This window comes from Anarrhichthys ocellatus, unplaced genomic scaffold, assembly GCF_004355925.1.
Source record: "Anarrhichthys ocellatus isolate YVR2014 unplaced genomic scaffold, GSC_Weel_1.0 scaffold73, whole genome shotgun sequence".
NCBI lineage: Eukaryota > Metazoa > Chordata > Actinopteri > Perciformes > Anarhichadidae > Anarrhichthys > Anarrhichthys ocellatus.
In genome coordinates, this window is record NW_022280103.1 from 1,970,606 (window position 1) to 1,996,622 (window position 26,017).

At 40.9% G+C, this 26,017-nt stretch overlaps 1 protein-coding gene across 1 annotated transcript in view; it reads right to left on the reverse strand.

The window, feature by feature from the left end:
- Nucleotides 1–1,359: 1,359 nt before the first annotated feature.
- The window catches only part of vstm2a (V-set and transmembrane domain containing 2A), a 78,413-nt gene continuing 53,755 nt past the window's right edge, over nucleotides 1,360–26,017 (reverse strand). Inside the window, exons 3-5 of the mRNA XM_031873663.1 lie at nucleotides 21,589–21,639; nucleotides 18,601–18,937; nucleotides 1,360–5,530 (exon numbers count right to left, since the gene is read on the reverse strand). Coding sequence (XP_031729523.1) covers nucleotides 5,454–5,530; nucleotides 18,601–18,937; nucleotides 21,589–21,639 — 465 coding nt within the window. The 3' untranslated portion in view covers nucleotides 1,360–5,453. The remainder of the gene's footprint in view (nucleotides 5,531–18,600; nucleotides 18,938–21,588; nucleotides 21,640–26,017) is intronic.

Consider the following 26,017-nt stretch of genomic DNA (forward strand, 5'->3'; position numbering starts at 1 on the left):
GTTGTTGTGCTGCCTGGCGTGGGGGGGGGGGGGGCAGGGGGGGTGGCAGCGGGGGCTGCCTCTCTGGAACAAGGAGGGGGGCCTTTTTCCTTTGCCTTTTGTTTGAGAAATTTTGAACATAACATTACCAATAGCATTGATTTGTGAAAAAAAGACGAAATATGGAGGTTTCCACAGCGACGATACATTTTCAGATTTAATGAGCAATTCCTGATATACAGTTTAAAAAAAACAACTGTGCCTTACCTCCTCCGACACTAAATTATTCCAAGATGATTCATATTTCAAATTATGTGAAAGTCTATCCGCATGGGTGTTTTTCATACTGATAAATGTTAATGTACAAAATCATATTTTAATACGATCGTCATCGACATCCATGGGATTTGTAAGCATGTGTATGCGTTGCAAACTTCACAAAATCCTGCATATAGATTGCATTACAGTCCATGGAGGCCACTTCAGTCTGAACATGTTTATAATACGCCACCTGTATATTGTAATAACTCTGTTGACACACTGACTATCTCTACATTATGATGACATCTACAGTTTGAGTTATTATGGTACGTAATGTATCAAAGGCTCTGGAGGCCCATTGAGCCCCTCTGTATTATTACTCAACATCTCAACAGAATGCATTCCAATTTTGAATAGGTGACTAAGTAGGTAACACCCTCACAAATTCCATCAACTCTGATCTTGATTATGAGTTAGGTGCAGTTGCGTAATCATTAATGTCTATTAAGCCCTGCTCCATTGCCATTGTATTCATAACTCAGCACTTGTGTACACAACAAGCTCTGTTGTGTTGCACACTGATCAGGTGTACAGAATGTCATTACTGTTACCTGTACCTGAGTCATTATACGTTAAACTTCATGAAAGTCTATAGAGGCACATTCAGTCCCATTGTATTAGTACTAGAAACTAAAAGTATTTAACAAAGTCATTTAGTGTAATGCATCAAAGCATAATGCTAAAGTGTTGCAAAGCTTCCATTCCTTTCCAAATCTTCGATATTGTACTTCAGCCAATGCATTAGTTTTTATGTGATTATAAAGTCGTCCAATCAGCAGCTTTTCAAAAAGCAATCACTGACATTTTCTTCAGGAAGTTCTTTTCTAGTTTTATATTGCGTCCTCCCATTCCGTTTTTTTCCCCATTCCTTTACCTCTGTGTTACGGCATTATGAAGGACGGACTGATTTTAAATAACATTTAGCAGAACTATCAAGTGAAAAGTGACTTTGGCTCAAACTAAAGAGACGGGTGGCGTTTTCGGCGTAGTCAGCACTCTTCAGTTCACTCAGTATAAAGCTCAGTCTGTTACCAAGCAAACAGATGGAATCCCTCAGTGTTTGAATTTCATCTGTGAAAATGGTTTATTTAAATATTATTCAGATTTCGGCATTATAATACAAACTGTTGCAATGTTTCAGTACAGAAGCCTCACACAATACCAAAGAAAAGAGAACTAGAATTCATCAGAATTTTTTTGACAGCTCAACAAACAGACAGGACCGCATTGAAATGAAATACATTAGAAGAAACAAATACATCTAGAGTGGATGATAGAGTAGCGTGGCATATAAAACAGAACAGAAGAATGTTTCTGAAATAGCATCCTGGATGAAGGAACTGCTGCTCTCGCCATCATTGTGAACTGTTCTCCTCTTCAGTAACAACAAGTAAGCTTGTTGCTTGAAAGCAATTCAGCCTCCATTGCAACCCAAACTCATGACTCAGTTCGTCAATAAGCATCATTTCTTTAGAGTTGTTCCGATACCAATACCAGAATTGATACAGCTTAAAATGCTGGCTACGCGAGTACGCTGGTCTATGCCCCGATCCAATATCGTATCATGTTATTTACCAGCTCATTTAGGCTACTCAGGAACAACTTCACGTGTGACTCGGTACTTGATCCGTACATCCTGCCTTCAACAAGAGATGTGGAAGAAGAGGAATGGCTACTTTCATCATCAGTTCCAGAAATATCGCAGGCTGGTCTCATCCAGCATTTGTAGCGAAAGCTATGAAAATCAATGCGGCGTAATTTGCAGATATCCCATAAAATGATTGAGTATGTTATCTACGTAATCATGAATGAGGAAGTATAAAGACCGTTAAAGCACACAGGGAGGGCTGGAAGGCAGCGGTAAAGGTGGGTGGGTCTAATAAACACAGATCTTTCAGCCAGGAGCCAGCAGTTAGTTCCCCATGTGAAACGAAAAGTCACCATTGATGTTTTTGGCACTTAACTTCCGTACTTCAGTAACAGCACTTCCGTAGTTATTTTAACCTCAACGGCAATCTTTTTTGTTGCCTTAACCTAACCGAGTTGCCTGTGAAGACAGACGTTTATTTTGAAAAGACCGGATGCATGTAACAAGTGACACGAGTTGCTGACTTTCCCTGGAAAACGCACAAAAAATGAGTAACTTTTCATAGGATACCTTGCTTCTTTCTCATCTCTGTTGAGAGACGCACATCCGATGCCTCCCGATCGGACTACAGTGTATCGTCAGCCACAGCTAGCAAAATGTCAGCCATTTGTCAATCTGTCAAACTAGATGATAAAACAAAGTTCTATGTGTTTAGTCTCTCCAAAAATGATAGCAATCATATCACATCCATGGAGGGTTAGTAGTATACAGCTGTTTAATAATGATAATAATAATAATAATCATTTGTAGTTTTTAAAGCACTGTTATCGAATCGCAAGTTCAGATGTTGGAATTGGTATCAGGGAGGAAAAATGGTATCGGAACAACTACATTTTAGAATTAATCCAATCACAATATCAAATCAATCATCGTTCCAATCCCCTTCTTTGTTATTTAATATGTTGCAAGGACCCACAGTCAAGTGAGTCCCCTAGATTAGGATGAAAGCCTTATAAAGGAGATGTTTCTAATAATCATAACTATATATAGAACTTTTAATTTTTTTTAGTCATACATTTTACCCAAGTTCATTTTGAGGAGATGAAAACCCACTTTGGACTTGTTAACACTTGAATATGAGTACATGACACCATTGTTACAAGTACAGAACATCACTGGCGTCTGCCTTTTTAAATGGATGTTTGAAGAAAAGAAAGAAAATGTTAACATGCTGATTATTTCATTTACAAGTTTTACAGATCTGTAACTTTTTACATGAGGGTTGGACAAACTGTCCTCTCAAACAGTGCACACTCTCCAAAGTGCTCGGGCACATTTCCAACAGAATCAACATCCAAATCCTGTTCTACCTTAAAATGAAGTGGATTCTTTTCTTTCTGCAAACTAAATGTTCTGAATCATTGTACATAACATGTCATTTCAAAACACAGCAATCGATTGGCATGTACTATGTGACAGTGATGCTAGAATACCTGTCCAAATTCACCCTGAAGCTATTTGGAACTTGAGGAATTAGACGGGGTCGCCCTCTGTCGCCCTCACATCTCGTACCCAGCCTGGAAGCTGCTGATCACTAGATGTCTCGGGTCTCATCCCAGAGCATGACTAAGCACTCCAACAGCCTTTGAATGCCGGTGCTGAATCAACAAGTTTCCCTCCACAGTTCTTTGGGAGTGCAGTGCAACTATACGGGGGGGGGGGATTTATGCTTTGTCTGCAAAGCGGAATAAAAGCTTGAGGGGAGGTGAATGTTGCTTTTTGAGAACACACAGCACACAGTAATCATTAGCAATTACATCTGTATGTTATGTATGAATGTTCGATTATACCGTACACCATGAGGAACGTATGAGGAACTACATAATCATGCTTCATGTTACTTTAATTCAGCGCACATTTTAGCTGTTAACTGAGCAGAACATTAGCATGTGCTTCAGGGTCTACCAAAATAAAATATTGATCTTATTGCAGGACAACTGCTGCTCTCAGGCAGCATGACACTCACAGTCGATAACATTCACTTACATTATGATTCTTGAGTTATAAATCAGCTACTCCGTTATTCATACATATTTCAGTTTGAATTTGAGCATGTGTGTGTTTCTGATGGTGCTCAAGTGTCTTTTCAGCTCAAAAGTTAACAAAATATTACCATTATATTTATTTCAGCTTATACTGTATCTGTTGTTACACTATGAAAAAAACAACACCTTTGTCTGTTTGTGTCAGATTGTCAAAGCGTTTTGCTTATAAATGCTCTGCGTGGATAAAAATCTCTATGAAATATCATCTGAAAATAAAGCTAAAAATATATTACTGTAAGATATAAGAGAGAAGATTAAGAAAACTAACTAATTTCTTCCAAACATGGCTCATATACAGTGTTGATGACAAGTCGACTTTCTGTGTTGCACTGCATCTCAACTCACCCAGACACTCAAACCTCTACCTGCAAAATGTGTGTGTTTGTGTGCTGGCGTCAAAAAACAATACAAACGAGCAATACCCGTGATCCAAAGTGGGTAAACTCTCATTCACCCTCTGTAGTGATGAGACATACCGGGGAGGTGCACAGCAACTGAAGCCTGCCGTGTGAAAATGGTGCAGGTCAATTAAAATTAATCATCCAACGGTCATATATCAGGATTTTCCAATGACGCATAAATTGTGACATCCTTTTTATTCCTACTGAGGATGCGATACAAATTAAGATGACAGGGGACAATTTATTTATCACACCAAAGCTAGCACATTAAAATAAAGCTAAATTCAACAAACTGTAACACTGAACTCCCAAGTGTTGACTTACGTAGCTCAAATAACTTATGTTCTCCTCTTTTAAGGTCAATAAGCATGCACACCTGTATACGTATCACTAACAAGATGTAAAAGTATGCACATTAGATCATTTCAATGGCCAATACAGCTGAAGAAAAGTGAGAATTTAAACGCTTTTTTAACCACATGGTTAATGTTAACAGTCTAAATTGAAGTGTACTTTAATTTATTTTGTTTCTTTCGGGGCCTATTCACAATGGAGTTCCATGGCCAATAAGGTGAGTTTGAGCTATGTATACAGCACATCCAGTAATTCTAGGTGTTTTGAAGAAAACATATATATATCTAGAATCATATATATTACACAAATATAGATTCTCCTCTTTTTTTCTTGTTCACTTTTGAGCAATAAACACATGAAACTGGAACAGGGAAAACATGAGGAATGTCATTCTTCCATGAGAGTTATCCGACAAGCTACAGAGTTCGTTTTTCACACTGGAGCGCTGCACCTCAGATGGTATCGAGTCGCCGTCTGTACAAAAGGTATTCCAAGGGGTTTAGAGGTGACCGGTGTTTACAGTGGCTATCAGCAATGTGCTGGGAGCAAAGAGCGGTAGTGGCAGGGAAATGACGGCCAACTGTGCTGTCCGCATGGTGCGTGTGTGTGTTTGGGGGGGGGACTAGGGGGTGATTTTCTTGTTCACTTTGAGAGCAAACAGAACGAGAGCGAGATCAGATCAGGGACCCATGTCAGTTCTTCAAATTATAACAAGGCATCCCTCCCCAAACCACACGCCAGGAGGAGGACGGCCAGTCCACAGTTGGTTGATATTCTTGTACCTGAGAAAAGAAGAAACAAAGGACGTTACATCTTCTGATACAACCATTGCACAGATGCATCTAGCTTGATGAATAGATAGACCAATGCAACTCAGTAAGAGAGAAATATTCAATTATAAATAGGGTAAGGCAGATTTGTCAACCATCAAAGATTTTGCCACGCTATTAATTGACAAGAGACATGAGACTGTCAGTCAATAGCACTACTAACATGCACGAAACACTGCATACACCTTCAAGCCAGAGAACCAGCAATTGCATGGCAGCTACAATATACCATCTCGCACCCAAATATGGACGCTTACTCACACCCCTCTGCTTCTGATACCGATGCACGAGGCCCGCGTTAGTGTCTCTGTGAGACGCACCAGGCTTTCAACTAACTACAATGGAAACCCCATCTGGAGCAATATTAGTGGCCGTCAGAGCAAGTGCTTTGGGAGTGTAGTGACGAAGAGCGGACCAAAGAAGTCCACTCAGAGGAGCAAGGTACAGTAGGTTGGATGGATAAACCAACACCGGACTGTAACCCAGGAGACCAGTGTTCATATCCCAACAATATGTTGTTGTTGTCTTTGTGTTGACTTTAATTTTATAAACGTAGTAAGTTTAAATCAATTCATAATTAAATCAATTTTACCACGTGTTTACAGTGTCATATTTTGATCCGCTGGGCAGCCCGGTGAGAAGACCAAGAAAAGGTATGTGACAAATATAATAATGGCAAAATATCCTGGTTACGTCAAATATAACATGTATAGAATTTATTTTGTATGAATGTTATTTTTTGGTGTGATGAGATGCGACCTTTCACCTTCCACATCTGTGGCTCCGGCAGTAGAGCAGTCACTGTGTGAGTGTGAATGTTTATCGCTGCTGAGCAGGTGGCAGCCCTCTGCCATGTGAATGGGTGAATGCTGGCTTGTGTTGTAAAGCCCTTTGAATCACAAAAAAAAGAAAAAGAAAAGTGCTATAAAAATGTGGTCCATTTTCCATTTACATGCTGCACCACCATCCACCACGCAACCCTCCGTCTGACTGTCCTCTTAAGAAAAACGAGGGCATCAGTTCTTTCACATGGATCATGGATGATCTCTAACCTTAATCCAGTCTTTATTACTGGAACCATGCAATGTTTCCTAATACAGCTGTTCATATTTCTTATGTCATTTTTCGATTAAATTTGAATTACAGCAATAAGTGTGGTTGTTATGTAAATTACATACCTGGTGTCAATTAAGTAAGTAAGTTACATAACACAAGTAAGGTCAAATTAATTGATTTGTTTTCACACATGAACAGTGGTCTCCTGGTGAAAGTCCTGTGTTTGATTGACCCGTCTATCCACAACATTGTCCCTCTTCTTATAACGACTTCCTTAGAGGCAGCCCTGGACGTCCTGGCTCATGCTTTTGTGGGTTATACACAAATTATTGTGCGTTGCTATTTGTACATATACAGTGTATGAGAACAGCCTGAACCATGACGACAAATGTACCCTAACCTGAACAAAGTAGATCAATTAAGCTCAAATCATGATCTTTTCCTGAGTCTAACCAAGGGATTTTTCTGCTTAAACCTAACATGAAATGGATTTGTAAGTTTTGAAAGACAAATGATGCCATCCTGTTGATGGGGCATCAAATCAGAAAACAAATGTGTATTTCTGGAGGTCATGGACAAAAAATATATTTTGTCGTTTTCATTAATTTCAACCTTCACACCCTAATGTACTTTCCACCCAACCCAGTCGCTAGAACTCTTGTTTCAACCTTCACGCCCTAATGTACTTTCCACCCAACCCAGTCGCTAGAACTCTTGTTTCAACCTTCACACCCTAATGTACTTTCCACCCAACCCAGTCGCTAGAACTCTTGTTTCAACCTTCACACCCTAATGTACTTTCCACCCAACCCAGTCGCTAGAATAAAAGGTTGGCATTGCACGTTTCTGCAAATCAAGGATACGTTGATTCATATCAACATTTCTACATATGTGTATATCAACATTATAGTGTTTCTCAATTACATTTAGGTTTAGGAACAGCGGTGTTCTGGTGTTAAACAACCATCCATCCACCCTGACCTCCTTCCTGTTTTGATTAAAGCCAAATGTGACACGTCAACAACAAATGTTCGCTTGAAACATAACTGACAATGCAGTTTTGTTGTATGGGACCCTCATTTTGAGAAGACCAGAATGCAAGTGCACATTATTTCATGCAGTCGTACGAAACTTTTTTTTGTGTTATCTAACATGTGGTTGCCTGTTTGTGTTTCACCCTCTTCTGCGTTCCAAATGTTGCACCATATGGTTTCATTAAGTTTGATCCATAAGGCTGCAGTCACCTGTGAAGCCTGTGAACACTACTCGAATGCAGAGCATGGATTCATACACAAACGTAGCAAATAACATCCAAATTCTGTCTTTGTATGAGTCATCCAACGGTTTTTAACACACCTAATATGATTACGCCATTAAACATTCATCTAGTTACTTTATTGACTTTATTGTTTTCTATTGTCACAACACAAAATCCTTATTTGTAACAAATGTATGCAGAGCTGAAGACGGTTGGCCTTGATTTACAGAGTCATCTCCTCAAACATATCATGTTGAGGCTAATTGATAGAACATGGCACATAAATCATTAAAAAACTGTCAAATCTAAAATGGGCTTGTGATGAGTGGACTTAAACTTTACCTTCTTACATAAATGCCACTACCTTCACCAGACAAGCACAGGAATCTACAGATGTAACCCCTTTTGATAAACAGCCTTTGAAATGTTATGAAAAGGATTTACATGGGCAGCTGCTGTTGCCTTAGCCCTGACAAACTGCTATCACCACTGCAGGCAGCTCTGACTGTTTACTGAGCATCTGACATCACTAACAACTGCAAACTAGAACACAGCCTTCTCAGCCTCCTCCTTGATCCCCCTGCGTCTCGAGGACATCGAACCTGAACTGATGAGAACAAAGTGAACCGATGACAACTATGCGATTCTATGCAGCGAAATTCTGTGGACCAAAAATAGTGAAATAGAGGGAAGCGGAAATAGAGACAGAAAGGAGTTGAGAAGCTTGAAAGGAGGGAGAGGTGAGAAACAAGAGAAGTTGTATGAAATATGAAATATTCAGTAAATCACATTGACATCGACTGGATTCCGTGTCAGACCGGGCGATGGTTCTAAGAAGGAAACCGTCCAGGGGATACTTTGTACCTTGCGGCTGCCGGGGATTGGGGGGATGAAGGGAGGAGCAGTAGGGGGGGGAGCAGAGATGGAGGGCTTTGACCCTTTATTCCTCCTCACCACATTTCATTTGGCTTGAGGTGATCTAGGGAACAGGAGTCCCACAGAGAGGCAGCAATCACTCTGGGCCAAAACATCCTTCACACAGAGAATAATTAATCAGCCTCCAGCTACGAGTCAGAGCAAGACACAGACGCAGAGCGACAGCACACGGAAAGCCATGCACTAATTCACCAATACCAGGGGTTCTTCAATCATCTACCCATTAGCAATGTTGGGGATGTACAAGTTAACTTGAAAAACAGAAAACCTTCTTTTTTTTTTTGTTGGGTTACACCGAGCAGCTTTTCCTGGTGGCGATGAAGAAAATGTGAGACTCTAAGCAGCTGCCAAGCCCTGCCATTCTGAACATCCATTTCACACAGCAGTAGGAACATGCATCAAGTGTGGGGGGGTGCTGTGGAGATGACGCAATACGGCATCATCCAACACAGCATACAGCCTATGCTGCACAGAGGCTGTGCATGTTTTCATTATGGCCCTTAAAATAATGGTTAGGCTTAAAATGACTGCAACAGAAAAACACAACAAAAGTACTTGTTTCACACGGGACACAGCAGTCTCCTGGGTGAAAGCCCTGCGTTTTTCACCCATCACCACCCAGACCTCCTCCCCACTCGGACTTATGAAGACTCATTTGAAATTAATTTGTGATACGGCAAAAGTAAATGTAATCCACAACAAAGTACATATCCGTGTGTGCGAGAGACAGAGAGAGACAGAGAGAGAGAGAGAGACTACAGTGAAACGTTTCTTGTTTAGCTGCTATTCAATAATAAAGAACACCATTCAACCAAAGATCCACTATTAAACTATTGCTGAAATCAAAATATCATTGGAATATGTTATGAAAATGTTATGAACATGTTATGAACATGCAGGTCCTCCACCATCTGCCAGTGGATGCTGCAGCCCCCTCCTCAGCCCTTCTTCCATCTGTCTTAACATTTTAGGTGCAGGCACGAGGTCACATATCTCAATGTAGCAGGGTTTAAATGCAAAACTAACTACTCCTACCATACTGCACATGTACAGGTTGAATTCACAACTATGTGCAGCGCCTAAATGAATCAAATAATTACAATGAACCGACAAGTTCCACCAGGTTTTCAAAGCGTCAGGCTTCAACGTCGGATTATGAGGTAAAAATAACAGTTGAGCTTTATCCTGCACTGCATGACTAATGTGGTAGAAATGATGAGGAGCTGTTGAGGGTGAACCTTGCTGAATGTCTGAGTGTTGAACTTCGTGTCTACACCTCCGTGCTGTGAGCATATTCCTTAATGTTTTCCCAAATCTGGCAAAACACGATGAAGTCTTACTGCTTTGGCTCCGGAGAGAACAATCACCTGGACTACTTACGGACATTTGTTTTTGAAGTTACAAGGAGAGTTGTTTCTATAATTTATTTCTCAAATTTTGGAAGCTGTTATCTGTGAAGAAGGTGTTATCTGTTTCAGTACAATAGCGCTGTAGTAAAATGCACTGCTATTAGCCCACTTTGTGTTCCACTGTCTTGCCCAAGGACACATTCAGGCAGGACGACCAGCTTTGAACATTCTAGTCTGCGTGAACCTGGATACAAAACAATCTCATCATGTCTTCTTTCTTAAGGAACAACAACATACAGTTGCAATATATTAAGCCAGTGCTGGGTGATAAATAATTATATCCTTCTGGGGGTAAAATGATGGGTCACCCCACGCTGCACAGCTGGGCTGGGTCATTTCTTTGGCGTCAGTCCTTACATCGTCCAGATGTATTATTAAAAATCCATTGAAGCAACTCTTAGCAGTGCTACAGTCCCTCTAGAATCTGGTGATGAAGCCACTGTTGTACAGAGCAGCAGGGGGATTGTTATTCATACATTATTGATTTGCTGTTGTAGGGATTTCTATTGCTTTAGTTGGTATTTGTGAAGTCATTTTCCAGTTTGTCTGAGAAAGCACAGAGTGTAAAGGAAAGTGAGGATATGATTTTATCAGGCAAAGAACAACCGGAGGAAGATAGCGGTAGCTCAGAAATTCACTCAAAATGAACATATAGCACCAACACACTGTCGCCATTAATATGCAAACTCGTATTTATTTATTTATTTTAAAGTTTATTATAATTGTCATTTACAGTACATTAGGTACATATATGTATCAAATGTAACCTCTGCATTTAACCCATCCCCAGCATATTGGGAGCAGTGGGCTGCTGTGTGACTCCAAATGACTTGTGTACTTAGACAAGTCATTTGGAGTCACACAGCAGTCTTTCCTTCAGTGCCAGCCACTTTAATATACAGTCAGAATTTATGACTCATATCACATATATGATATTTTTTCAGCTTGCTCTACCTATGAGCATGCATCTGGTGTCATTGTGTTCTGTCCTTGCCATCCACAAGCACTTGAAAAGCAACACTATGTCTAAAGACGTTATTCTCGTATAAATCACACATTTTGCTGTTTTTCACTTCAAAACTAATCTCGCCAGTGAGCACACTAAAGGTAAAGGTACCTGCTGTGTTTCTGTGCTATTCTTAGAAAACAACAAAGGAGGAACATTAGTGAATCCTTGTTGTACACTACAATGCATTTGAATTGCTGAGTAAAGAAAAAGTACAAAGAGTCCAGCAATACAACTGAATACACAAGAAAAAAGCTACCTTTGATTTTGGCAGTAGTTGTGTTATTTCACTCATCCATCCATGTGGCTAAAAGCATCTCCACCCACTTCCTGTCATGGTTTGGTTGACGAGGTCACTATGCCTTTCCAAGTCATTTCGGATTGATTTACAGCTGAGTTTGTGTGTGGTTATTCAGCTGAAGAAGGGAAGCTTGAAGAAACGTGAATAGGGAAAAAGGTTTCCGTGCCAAAAAGACATCGGACTTTTATGTCTCAGGGTTTAGAACTACGCATGATGCCTGTGATTTCTTCCACAGCCTAGTGCAGAGAGGGACTTCTCTGTCGGCATGATGAGTGAGAATATCTGTCCGAGCTAATAGACACCTTGTCAGGCTGTCTCGGTGCATGCTGGGATAGAATAGACCCACACTGAACACTCCTCATTTTGTCCTACTTAACCTATCACAACACACTGCATTTCGCCAAAATGTTTTTGGCGATGTGAAATGGCGATGTGGAATATCAATTCTAGGCCAGTGAGGCAGTGAGGTTCAGTGAGGCACAGAGGTGAATCACCACAGCACCTCCACAGGGAGCTCAAACTGGCTTCATGCCAGTTCCATCTACTCCTGCTGATCCCTGGCCAGCTGACTGGCGAGCTGAATGCCTCTTTGACTTGCTTACTTGCCTGGTGGCTTTGTTCAAAAAAACGGCTGTCTTGTTGACTGATACACTCTCTATCTGACTGGAGTTTTGGCTGACCGACTGGTTAAATACAACCGGATGTCATTACGTTGCAGCTTGACTGTTCAACTATAAGTGAGTGAAAGTGTGATAACACAGTCTGGCGGGTAATGCGAAAGCTCCAAAATGACCATCCACGGCGTTTGAAAGGATCCCACCAGCAGTTGTGTGTTTTAGCTGACATTACTGCAGCCATTCTCCAAACCATCTAGCCATGAATGACATGAGACAAGCAGCTGATTAGAGTTTAAAGGAGTAGTTTTACTGATCTGAGTCTGTTTCAGTATCACCGTTTACTTCCTTTAACAAAAATACTGATTCTATGAATGTTTCAGCGTTTTTGTCAACATTCAGTTTGTACCTGTTGCCATGGACTCAATTACATCACTGTGGTCAGATGTAACTAAGTATATTTAGGGCTGCCTGTGTGAGATGGATACACATAAACAACAGGTTAACATGACTGGGAGAGGACTGACTTGGACTTCCGCAGAAGTCCGATGTTGACTTGACATCTTGGCTGAAGAGAACATACAGAATATCCTAAGAAGTCCACAGAAATAGTGACATTTAAGAAGTGATTGAAAACGAAGTGGAGGAGAAGGGATTCATGGGCACAGTGAATCAGTGCTGAGTCAAAGTGAAAGAACTTCAACAGCAATATTCCCTTTGCTCCTTACATCCCCCCAGTACATTTAGAACTATATGGCAATTAATATATATCAGCATAAAACTTGGCCTGTTGATTTTTTAAATTAATACAATTTTTGGGGGTTTGCAAGTTTTCTGAATTTGTATGTTTGAATATGCAAATGAGGCATTATCTTATTACATGTGTTCATTTGAATACATTTCCAGAAGAGAAATGTGAACATTGGATTAAAGTCTGCGGAAAAAACGAATCTAGAGAAAGCAGCCTTTTAGGATATATTTTGTAAAATGACATTTTGAATACACTGCAGGTGAACAGGGTAAAAATAAAATATGCAAGTGAGGCATTATCTAATGCTAAGTTCTGGCGAATTTAGGTGAAATCTACAGACGCAAATAGACAAAGTAGTAAAATAAACAGCTAAATGTGTATTATGGATGGAAAGATGACATATTATAGAAGCAAAAAAGCCTCAAAATTGACCAGTGCATGAAAAATGATGATTTTTTTCGATAGTGTCTCGCCCCAATTTGCAAACTGTAAAACCTGACTTTGTAGAAAACAAATCATAATTATCTGATTCGGGCCAGCCAAACGTACTTAGCTTGTGAAAGTGCCCTCATTCAAGCACTGTACTTCAGTACCCCCTCACCCCCTATGCAACCATGAATACATGAAAGTATATTTAAAACAGAAAGGCAAATATAAAATCTGCACAAATGATCTAATTAGAGCTCTGAAGGTCTCCCTGTACCACAGTAGATGGTGCAGTAATGTCTGTTGGACATATTTAGTCACATCTGTTGTGAGGTTTCAGTGGATCCCAAAAGACAAACGTGTGAGTAAGGAAGGACCCATTGAAGCATCCACATGAACTGGAAATGACACATTGACGTTGCGTGCGACTGCTTGAGCAATATGAATGCAGCCATGAACAGCAGTCCGGCGGTTTCCTAACCACCTACTGGAGTAATGACTCATTGGTGTTCTTTCCTTAGACATATGCAGCCAAGGCAGTTTGAAAAAATATGGTGGTTCATATAAACAAGGTCAGCGTTTTCTTTTTATTCCTTTTTTGTTTGGATGGATGCTTACGCAATAAGCATCCATCCAAGCATCCTTTCCAGCTTTGGAAAAACAACACTGCCAAGAACAATGGAGGCCGAGCTGAGATCTAACAACATGTGACACACTGGTGGGGGAGTAGCTGTGAACGAAGCGCTCTGCTGCTGCAGCCGCTCCACCAGCCGCAGTCACAGTCCGCCCGTCTGGAAAAGGGCCTCATTGTTTACAGACGCAGCAATGCGGAAGAGGAAAATATCTGCACTCTCCCAGGTTTAATTTCATCCGAGCGCGTTTACCCATTGTTGCTCATCTGCCTCAAACCCGAGCGCGGCAGTAATAGAGCTCTGTCGCCCTCAGCCGTAACACCTCTGTGACGCTCAGAGAAGGTGGCTGAGGCTGCCTGAGCAGCCACGGAGAGGCATTTATCAGTGTCATATGCACCGCACAGAGGACTCACTGCAACACAGTTGTCAGCATAATTTGGCTGCCTCATACTCTCTGACTCTGCAGCCCTGGGGATTATTCTACTTTTTTTGACGTCTATTCCATGGCAAGTAATATCTTTCTATGTTTCGCCTCAGGGTTCAGAGACTATCTGAGCCCGGAGCAGGGCCGATGTTGACCAGGTAGAAAAGACATTTATGGCTGAGGAGAGGCGATCACGTTGTAATGAAAATAATGCAAAGAGTAGTTAATGAAAGAAAGAATGACACTGAGCCAGCTAAGGGACAATTAGGCTGAGACCTAAACTGCTAAAAGGTGAACATCATGAAGATGCACAATGATTTCAGTTTGAGGATGCTGATGTGAGACAAAAAACACAAGAACACATCACATTTCTGTAAATGAGATATTAGAAGGAATGGGTAAATGATGGCTCATTGCTACAAATATGTCTTTTTTTAACTACTATGAGAAGGCAGCCACGTCTTAGGTCAGTCATTTTGTCCAAACAATTTAGCTTGAGATCCGGTTACGGTTTTTTCACTGATGGTTTGAGACCTTCCTCTCCAGAAAAATACCCCCCCCCCTTATCACTTCCAACTCGTCCAATACAGAGGCTTGGTCAGTGCTTTGATTCTGACGCACCGAGGCATGCTTTAACATCTGTATGAGATGCATCGGGCGTTTTCTACCAACTCCTTCTGCGTCATTATTATATGGTCAGACCAACTGATGTAGTGTAAAAAGATAGAAAGTCCAAACAGGGAGGGAGAGGAGGTTGTTACATAACTTCTCAACCTTACTAACCTGAGTTCCGTAACACAAATACTTATTTTAACCCAAACCTCAATCTTTTCCTAAACCCAACCAAGTACTTTTGTTGCCTAAACCTTACCAAGTAAACCTAAAAAGTAAGTAAGCCTACAATGAGCGTGTTTGCATGTAAGGAGCAGAAACTGCGCGTTTCCTGTGAACACAGGAGTTTATTTAGGAAAGAGACAATGGAACACGGAGAAAGTGACATGCCTGAGCACACAGAGCCACAGAGCAGAAGTGAGAGACTCTTTTGAAATGGTTGACAAAGCAAACTAAAGTAAGACTTCAATGGTCATTCCTTACAGGTCAATATCGATTTATTTGACATATTTACATATGTAAAATATATCAATATATCTTCTGTAGTTGTTGCTATATTGGTTAATCATGCTTCTTATGGTGGACATATCCCTAATCCATTGACTTATGTGGAGTTGACTGATCCTATTCATTCTCTATGGAGAGGAGGAGATGAGGCAGAGCATTGCATGGTGTTGAGTTAAATGACTATTCTCAGATCAAAGAGTCAAACCAGACAATGCTGATTAAATATGACTCACGGTTCTGTTTCTGCCTCTAATGTTTTCAGAAACATATTTTAGTGTTTTGTTCAGCTATAAAATGAGAAGGTTTGTCACCCAGCAGCCATAAACAGTCGAGCAAAAGCTAAGCACCACCCACCAGCCAGAGCAAACCAGAGCATGTTGGGTTCCACCATGTCTTTTTGTTTGTTGGCCAGATTTGTTGTATCTCTAAAATCATACTTATTTATGAATACGATTTAGCTGTCTTCCATCATTTAGTTTGAATCATTTGATCAAACAACAACAAACATTGACTCCATTTTGGTTGCTGCTGGTTTAATTAACATTAGACATCTTTTAGATTGCTTCCATATCATCTTAGTCAAAACAAACTAAGTGGCTAATCAGCATTTTCTGTTGTTACAGGATTATTAGTAACCCATGGAGCATTTTGTTTCTTACATTATAAAAATAGAAAAATAAAAATAAAAGTTTCTTCAGCTTAAAAAGTAATTTGTAATGTTGTCAGATAGCTTTACCAGACAGATATTACTGTCATTTACAGAAAAGAAGTTCTTGAATAGGTGAAATGTTTGTTTGTCAAAGAACTTCCCTGGGAACATAGCTGACACCAACAATAACCAAAGGGTTAAATCATCCTCCACTATCAACTCAAAGGTATTCCACTGCACACGTCACTGAGAGGAGTTCAGCCTCACTGTGCTTGATGAAAGACAACGGTAACTTTGCTATTCTTTGCAATCCTCTTAATGTAATTACCGACTGGGTATTAGACTCACATGATGGAGACGTACTAAAGAAGATCACATGAATTCCATTTGTTCAAGTTCAATGAAAACAATGATAACTTAAAAGTCAGTTATGTGGAGCACTTTTTTTGTGATTATAGCAAATGTCAAATAATTCTAACGGCATTAGTTTTTGAATGCAGAAAAATGAGACAGCCCTGAAGAAACTCTGCATGTGTTGCTTTCAGCCCCTTATTTTTAGTATCCCTTGTGTCTTTCTACCAAGTCTACCAATGAGGACATGTTCAAATTCTACCCATGGCAACGTTTTAAGCAAATGAGGATAATGATTATGGAGCAGCGAAATTCAAAGCAAATAAATGTGGAAAATGATATAGAAAGTTGCTGCTGATTGGCTAGCCTGCTCAGACAGTGAGTCCCAGAGCTGAGCAGCCCGCAGCAAGAATACCCTCGGTAATAAGGTGAGTCTTAAGAAGCACTGGAAGAGGCCTGCCTGAGGATCTAAGAAGCTGCTCATGGGGGATTTATTTATAAAATATAGCTGGAAGCTTGACCACGTGGTGCCTTAACATTAACAGTAAAATCTTAAAATCAATTCTAGAACTCACATGCAACCTGCAAAGAGACGCATGAAAGGCTGGAATGTGTTCTCATCTCCGAGGGTTAGTGAGGAGCCCAGCAGCAGAGTTTGGGGTCTGCTGGAGGCAGACAATTGACTTCCAACTCATCTTTCAATAAAGAGAATCGCAACAATCCAAACGAGATTCCTTCAATATCTGTAGTGACTGAAAAAATACCTAATGTTGGCTACAATCCTCATCTGAGGAAAAGCAGGCCCTAGTCTGTTGATTATCAATGGTTTTTACATTATTATTATTGTGAAGCATTGCTACTCTAGAAAACAGATTTTACTCGTCAGTAATTAAGAGGAACACGGAGCGCTCCATAGAGGGGTCTTAGATTTGGATTGGTTGATGACACAGTGAGAGTGTGTGCGCCATCGTTCCCCAACTGGGCTCCGCAAAACACAAATACTCATTATAATCTCTGCAATTACGTAATTGCGACTATCACACAGGACTTGACACCTCAATTGTTGCCATGGAGATGAATTGGGGATTTGCAATTACAAATCAGTCTGCCACTTCAGCACCACGGACAGAGCCACGGATCTATCTGTACACACCACAGCGAGAGCCGCTTCTGAAACACGCTGTGGCTTGTGTGGTGGAATCACAAGCATCGTCTGGAATCTAGAATATGGCTCTGCACTCGAGAGGCCCTTCTGAGATGCTGTGGATTTATCAACATGTGTCCTGCTACCCTTAGACACTGCAGGGATTATATCTCACAAACCCGCTACATGAGGATGCGTTGAACGTATTCAATCGAACAACCCCTCTGCCTTCTGCTAGTAGAAGATGGAGAGGAAGGAAATGCAAATCGCCTTCTAATTATATTCACATTAAACCTGAGGATCCTCTCACCATAGATGGACAAAAAACAACCATATGCTACATTTTACATTGTAACATGATGGAATCTTGCGGTTCATTTCCAGCTGTACCCCAAACTAACTCTGGAATTCCGCACACAGTTCACACCATGTAGACTGCAGTTGAACTTAAAGTTCAATCCAATTCAGCTTTGACCTCTGACGCTTGTCTGAATTCTTGAGATGGCAACATATCAATAGTCACAAAGGGGCTACCAGCTTTGTGAATAAGCAGATAGTAAAAAGAAAAAGGTGCATTTCTGCATTCTGGTGCAAGTTGAGACCAAAAATTCTGCTACACCTCTCAGGGTTACTCTCCACGAAGTCTGTTTATCTGTTCAGAACCACCAGATACTGAAGATTGCAGTATTATTGGATCCATTATGAGAGTGAATGATACAGGTGCAGCAGTCTTTATCAGTCTGCCTTGAAACATGGTTACCCATTTTACAGTTGACTGCTGTATAAGAGCATGCTGAAGTGTGTTGTCGGTTGTTTTGTTGTTTTTAGGTAGGTGACTCACAACCAGGAAGGTTGCTGACCAGACTATATGCTGGTAGTTAAAAACTTAAAAAGATGTTTTTGTGTTTCACTGCGCCCTCCCACAACCCTCCCCAAACGGCCTTACCTGAGCCGGTGTTGTGTTCAGCTGTGTTGGAGGACGTGTGAGAGGTGGAGGTGGAGGCCACCCTCTGGTCTGAGCTCATGCTGTCCTGGCCCAGAGGTGAGCTGGACTTTCTCGGCTTCTTGTCCGTCAGGTGCAGCGGGGAGCTTTTCTTGGGAGGCACCAGTGGCCGTCGTGGTCTGGCCGTGGCGTTGACCTTCAGCCAGGCTTGGACTTTGTACTCCAAAATCTCTCCGTAGTTAGCTCGTGTCACCCGGCACTCGTAGAGTCCTTCGTCACTTTTAACGACTCTGGAGATCTGTAGCTTGTGTGAGATGTCGTTGCCCTGGACTTTCACTGTCTGTTAGAGTGATTAGAAGAGACCACAGAGTCATAACAGTGATGGAACACTGCAAGGTATCATGACACGTCATGCCACTTTATTCTACAACATGCTACATGATGGTTATACTGTGACATTTGGAGGTTAAACCATTAATACTAAGTTTATCTTGTGCATATAAACAAAAGTGGCAATGATAAATACAGGTTAAAACATATTGCCAGGTGCACAGGTCAGCGTTTAAATTGTGGGGTTTTATCTGTGTCCCATTAGCGTATACAGGTTTTCCTTCCATCTTATTGTGGACCTTGAGGGCTCCAAGCCACCTTTTTTTATAGCCGGTGGGACTGGAGCCAACATGTTTTGCTTACTGGCTTGATCTAAACTGCATTCAAAATTACCTTTCAAGGGAAAAATATTTTCTCGGGTGCCGTATTAATCACATAATTAACAATGAATGAAATACATTTTTGGTTTCACACAGGACACAATAACAGTTCTCCGGATGAAAGTCCTGTTTGTTTGACCCGCCCACCCACCCGCCCTCCTCCTATGATTAGACACGTAATTGCGATACATCAAAAACATAATCTTTTGACATATGTCAGCTTGACCACTTGAGCTGTCCTGATTTACATGCTCGGGCAAGTGAGTTTTCTGCGCTGCTCTCAGAGCTGCACAGGTCACCATGGATCACTTCTCCATCTCTTAATAATAAACACACACATTCAGACTCGCTCACAGATCCAGATTTAGTGATCGGGGGTTAAATGCGTATGCGTTTTTGACTGCTCAACATCTAATTCAACACCTATGGAAGCTATTTGATGAAATTTAACTTTGATAATTGCTTTTTTAGTCATAAATATTTAATGAAATGGAGCAGTGCTGAAATAATGGAACCAAAGGTTTTCACCAAATGTATTCAAACCAACTTACTACTTTGCAATTGCAGGCAACATTCCAAATCAATCAGAGATGTAGCAAGATTGCTACATCTCTGTGATTAAGTACCTTAATGTCTGCCAAAACCACACATTACCATTTAGCTATTTTAGAGGACTCCAGAAAATTCACTCTATAATGTAACATATATATTTCAAGCTGTTGCATTGCTAGGCAACAGCTTGGGTCCATGTTAACTTCCTTTCAGCTGAAAACCCCCCAAAAACACTACAACAGGAAATAAACTGGGACGAATTCAGAATGTTAGCGTTTACAACTGTGAAATGGTCTAAACCCAACTATGTACATGTACTGTGATAGTGGATTTTATTTCAATTGCACATCTCAACACAACATTTTGCGATTATTGTTTATAGTGATTTTCTGTGAACTGTTATTGTGTCCTGTGTGAAACCAAAAATGTATTTAATTTTATTGTTAATTATGTGATTAATACGACACCCGAGAAAATATTTTTCCCTTGAAATGTAATTTTGAATGCAGTTTAGTTGTAGGGGAAAGTCGTTTCGTAGGAGAAGGGGTTGCACAGAAAGGCGATTGGGGTAAACAGCTGGCTAACAACAGCAGTCTGGCACTGGAGACGGGTTTAAATCCAGGGTCCTGCCTGTGGTTACGTTTAGACAACAACAAAAAGTAGGGTTTGGGAAAGCTTATGTTTTTCTTTCAATACCTGAAATGCTGAACACGTCCAAGTTTTATGCTTCAAGTCACTGTTTTCGATTTACCCAAGCACAGATAGGTCAGTATGAACTATTTGACTTTGACAGTTTGATTTTTAATAAAAAATGCACCAACATGCACCAACTTGATGTCTAGGAATGCAGCTTCACAGTTAAAATAATTTAGACAAGAAAAACATGTTTCTAGATCTATGCCATTATTTTACAATGTTATCGAAACTCATAGAAATCAACCTAATTTGTAATAAACTGTCATTTAAATTGAAAAGCCTTTACACACTGCTGGCTCGACAGATTAAGAAAGAGACTACACAAAATTGTGAAATACTCGCCTGAGAATATTATGTCAAGGGCTTTTATTGTGAAATTTAAGAATGGAAGGAGTGGGTCTGGTGTGAGCTGTCTTTGTCGAGGTTAAAAGTAGGAATAAAGTTTGCCATCTTGGTTGGAAAAAACGGAGCCTCCATGTTGTTGTTTCATGAATATAGGCTCCGCTCAATCAGTTCCGCACACCATAATTAGTTGATGTTTTTATTCTCGGGGCGAAAATGACGTCGCTTTTCAGCATAATATTTGCGCTCTGAGTGAAAGTATTTATGACAAAAACAACAGTTGATAAATTCATAAAATGAATGATGTGAAATACATTAAACAACATCTATATCTTGATCCCTTCCCTGACCTTTTACATTGACTCTGACTTTCTAAGGCTTCCAGCGAGGTCAGTGGCAGGAAGTGTGGGTTGCTCTGGGCACAGAATGCGCATACAGAGTGACGGGAAAAAAGAGGCAGAGCGGGTGGTGGGGCACGAGCGCAGGAAGGGAACCGCTCTGACAGTAATAATACACTGCCACTGATTTCACTGATTAGCTCCTTTCTCTGGTTGAAGGTGTATTATTCGGGGAAAATCAACTGCTGTTGTGTTTGCTCGGAATGAAACGCCATCCAACTTGCGTCATGACTTCCCACAACTGAGAAGCACTAGGTTGCAACCAGGGACACATGGGGTAACTCTGAACTTACACTTATTTTTGTGCCCTCGTCATAGGGATCAGGATCTGGTATCATCTCCATCTGGAAAGAGAAAGCAGAAGAAGAAAGAGAGAAACATTAGCAGAGGGATGGCAGCCTGCTGTAGAGTCTGCTGCAGTGTCGCTCTCAGAGAGCCGCACCGAGGACACATTCTAGTATGTATGTTATGCAAGTCTCTTGTCAGACTCCTTTGAATCAGCTACAAGATTACTATGACAACTTCAAAAAAAAAGGCATCAGCTATCCGCTGACGGTTATAAATCTTCCATTCCTACATCAACATGCAGTTTACAGACTGAGGGATTGCATTGCTACTGTTCTGCCTTTAAAAATAAATGCACAAAGATGTTGCTCTAGCCACTGTTTTTGATTTATTTTTAGATTCTTTGAGTGGCTCTGTGGAGAAATTAGACAGTTTCCAGACACTGCAGTGAATCACGGGGAGAAGCAGTCCAGACCAGGACACTGTGTGACAAACTAACAGCTTCCTGAGACAGATGATGCATCAAAAACTCCATCAGAAAACTGATGACAAATAATAAAATGTCAGAAGGAATGGAATAGCATCTCGGGAAAAAGAAAGAAAATCAAAGTACTGAACAGCGTAGCTCTGGGGCTCAAGAAATGCCCCCGTTTGAGGCCCGGCGGCATCATTCTAGCACGGTGGCAAGCACTAAGCCTCCAGCCTACATCATGGACTGGCCATTGATTTTAGAGGTTATAATTTATTTATCTCACATCGGATGCCAAATGGATGTGTGCCCGGAAAAAAAAAAAAGAGCTGAAGAGGAGCAAGAGCGGTGCAGCAGAAAAGACTTGAGAGGAAGAGGAGGAGGAGGAGGAGGAGGAGGAGGTTTCTCCAGAGGATACAGGAAGCTCCATGGTCGAGACGGAAAAACCAGGCAGAGTAAGAGAGAGAGATAAGATGGCTACTTATGAGCGTTCGCAGCAGAGAGCGTTCCTTCAAGTGCTGTAATTACCTCGGAGGAACCGGGCTCTTTTCTCTGGAGGATGTTTTTGGCAGAGAGGTGATTAATGAGCAGAATTAGGAGCCATAGCTTTCTCTGTCTGTATGTATGCATGACTCTTATGTCTTGACTCCACAGATGGACCCGGCACCCTCCATTGTATCGAGGAGACATCTTTAACGGTGAGGCAGGATTAATTGTCCTCGAGTCTTGGCGCTGGACTGTTTCAAGTCATCAATTTCAGCCTCCTCTTTTACAAACTTCACAGCGGTTATATGGGCTGGGTGTGCAGTCTATATATGTCACCTGAGGAGGATTAAGTTTGAGAGGACAGATGCTCTCTGGCCTACACATAGTGGCTGCTGCGTTCAGGAAAACGTGGGCCCAAGGAAGGAGGAGGTGATGGGGAACGGGTTTGTTGCCTCTCAAACATGTCTTCATGTAAAATCCTCTGGGACTATTGTAACAGCCTATCATCACAACACAGCTGAACTCTATTATTCTTCGGTGTCCAGTGTTTAATTGAATGTGATGTATAATTAAAATCCTTTACTGACTTCAGTCAAAGCAGTAACACAAAGCAACATGTTTTCATTGCTCCACTGATTATTGCAATATTCTGTTCTGACCAACTGTAATACATTCTGTTACTACTGATAGTGAAGTCTGGGAACATCCTCCTCCTCCACAGTGTTCTTGTCACATTGCTTTCTTCAGTCTCTTTATCACTGCGAACCCTTTTAATGCTAACTAAGAAGGAGCGGCAATCTTGAAGTGTTATAATCCAAAGTAGTCGGATCCTTTTTGTGTTTCTCCATGACGTTATTTGTGCACATATTGCAATCTTCTGCCCTCATCCCTTCTTAGTGTCAGTGTACAGTATGTACATGTAGGTCCTGTTCTTGACTGCAAAACTAAACCCGTTGATATTGGTGCTTAATTAGCATGGCCTAAGGTCGAGTAGCTATTGCGTTGGGTGTCACGTACCGACTCTTTGGGCTCTCTTCTGGGCGCCACCAGTGAACTGTGATTTTGCTGCAGCGCATTGAGGTTTTATTTCTCGCCATGCACCCCTGGTAGAATGAGAGGTGCAGTAGAGGATGTAGATATACATCAAGTGTCACTCTGCAATCTTGGTGACAAGATGCATGCGTCTCCTGCTCAGAGCAGGACGACAACTCACTTTTGTTCCATATTAGTTCAGTCACTTTTATTTGGTGAATGCACACCCATTTAAACCTCCCTAAAATCATAATCATAAAAGTCCTTTAGTCATGTACTGAAGGTCTTTCCTTCACTCTGGTGAGTTTCCACAGCCGTCTGAAGGCAAAAGGTATCTGTTCCATCTGCAGTTTGTAACTGGGGTGATACTGCACAATGTCATGGTGCAACCAGCACCAGACTGTTGCAAAATACGAAACTTGTCCTTTTAATTAATTATTCTTCAGGTTCTACGGCAAATCAACGGCCATGTTGGAAACTGGGCTAACAACTGCTAACTGTGTCTCCATCCATATGTTGGTGCTACAGTATGAGAGTCTGCATGATGGATGGGTAAATAAAATGTGCCTTCACTATCAGTCGCTTCCGACACATATCCTGTCTCAGACTAGTAAGAGTTGACCTTTTTATCATTTAATGAAAAAATATTTTCCTGAGGGTAGTTAAGTGATTCTAGTAATATATATCGATTTTAGATTTTAGCCTAAATGAAACCATTCTATTGTTGCCATTCACAGCTGTTGTAGGAGCGGTATTGTTGTCTTTCATAGCAACGGTTAAACACTAGCTCGGGACCAAGCTGAAGAGTTTTGGAACTTACAGAGACTGGATGAATCATACGTGAAGAATGTTCCAACTTTCCTTTTTTTTAGTATTTGACAATCAGGATGGAGCATAAACCTCTGCGACTAAATACACAAGACAACACACGGAACGTCTGGTCAGTAACTACTGGAGTTCTGGTTGTTGTAGCAGAACAATCGCAACAGCAACCAGCCGCTTTGCCTGTTCATATGCAGTGTGAGATTTGCATTGGAAAGGCAAAACAATATGGATGTAGATGGTGAAGGCAGACTGCATAGCCTAGAGGGAATTGGCCACTCGTCAAATACCGACGCTTGCAATTGTTAGAGAAGCACAGCCCGCTTCCTTTTGGCGCCCATGTAAACCAATTGGGCTGTTCACACAGGACGCCTGCTTACAACCTCCAGCAATAGTTTTGCACACTGATGATCTACCGTGAACTATATGAATGATATATTATATTAACAATTCAGATAAATGATCAAATATGCATCCCACGCTTTTAACTTTCCTCCCGTCTCTTCCTGCTGTTCTCCTGTTTCCATTCTCAGATTTCAAAATCGAACCACTATGTTTCATAGAATTAACCTAGTGTCACTATTGATTGTGACTGTGGTTTTTAAATCACATACTTCTTGCACACATTTGTCAGTTGTGTCTAAACAGAGAGCAAGTGGGAAGAGCAGGAGACAGCGGTTTGTGTGAAACCAAGTCAATGTTGACTTATTTTACCATACTTTTGTTACGTTACGTACTTATTTTAACCCAAACCAGGATCTTTTCCTAAACCTAACCTAGTAGACTTAAAAACAAAGTAAACCTACGTTGGGAGTTTATTTTCAAAAGACAATATGCATGTAATTAGCAGAAATTGTCGCTGACACGTCCAAAGCTGATGTTAGAGGGGAACCGAGAGCGTCATAGTTTGAAGAGTAGGGTCACTGATCAAATGTCAGTATTTGGCCAGTTGGTAGTGAAAATGTGCTGCAACTATGGCCATTCCTCTTCTACTTTTATGTTTAAAATAAAATAAACATGTTTTATCTGCAGACTGTCATCATCAACTGAGCCAGACTAGAACAGACCCGGTCGGCTTTGGTCCTGTCAGTCGTCACATCCCAAAGCATACTCAGAATCCGCTCGGTCATTATGTGTTTCCTCATCCAGGAGGACATTGCTGAGGGAGAGAGTCAGTTCTATCATCATTAGGAATAACATGTCCACCATGTCGGCTTTGATTGACATATGTAAATGAGAAGTTGATCAAATATTGTTTTTTTTTAGCTAAATTTGCTTTGTATTCATATTTAACGATGCATTTCTTTACTTTTGGAGCTGCTGCTGAGCTCATAGACTTCCAGCAAATGAGTCAACATAACTCAAAAAAAAGCACTATGCTTAACTCAAGGTTCATCAGGGTTACAAACCTGCATGCACGGTTGACATTACACACACTGCATACCTTCCAGCTGCAGACTCATCACACAATGAAAGAATGACAGTAGTCTGCAGGTCAGCTTTCCTCACATATTAAGAATAAATCCACTTATATTTAAAATAATGTTTTATCCAAATGGACTGTTTAGATTGGCAGGCACTAAAACCCCAAAATTAGGGAGTACTTTACGAGTGTCAAGCCATTAGTC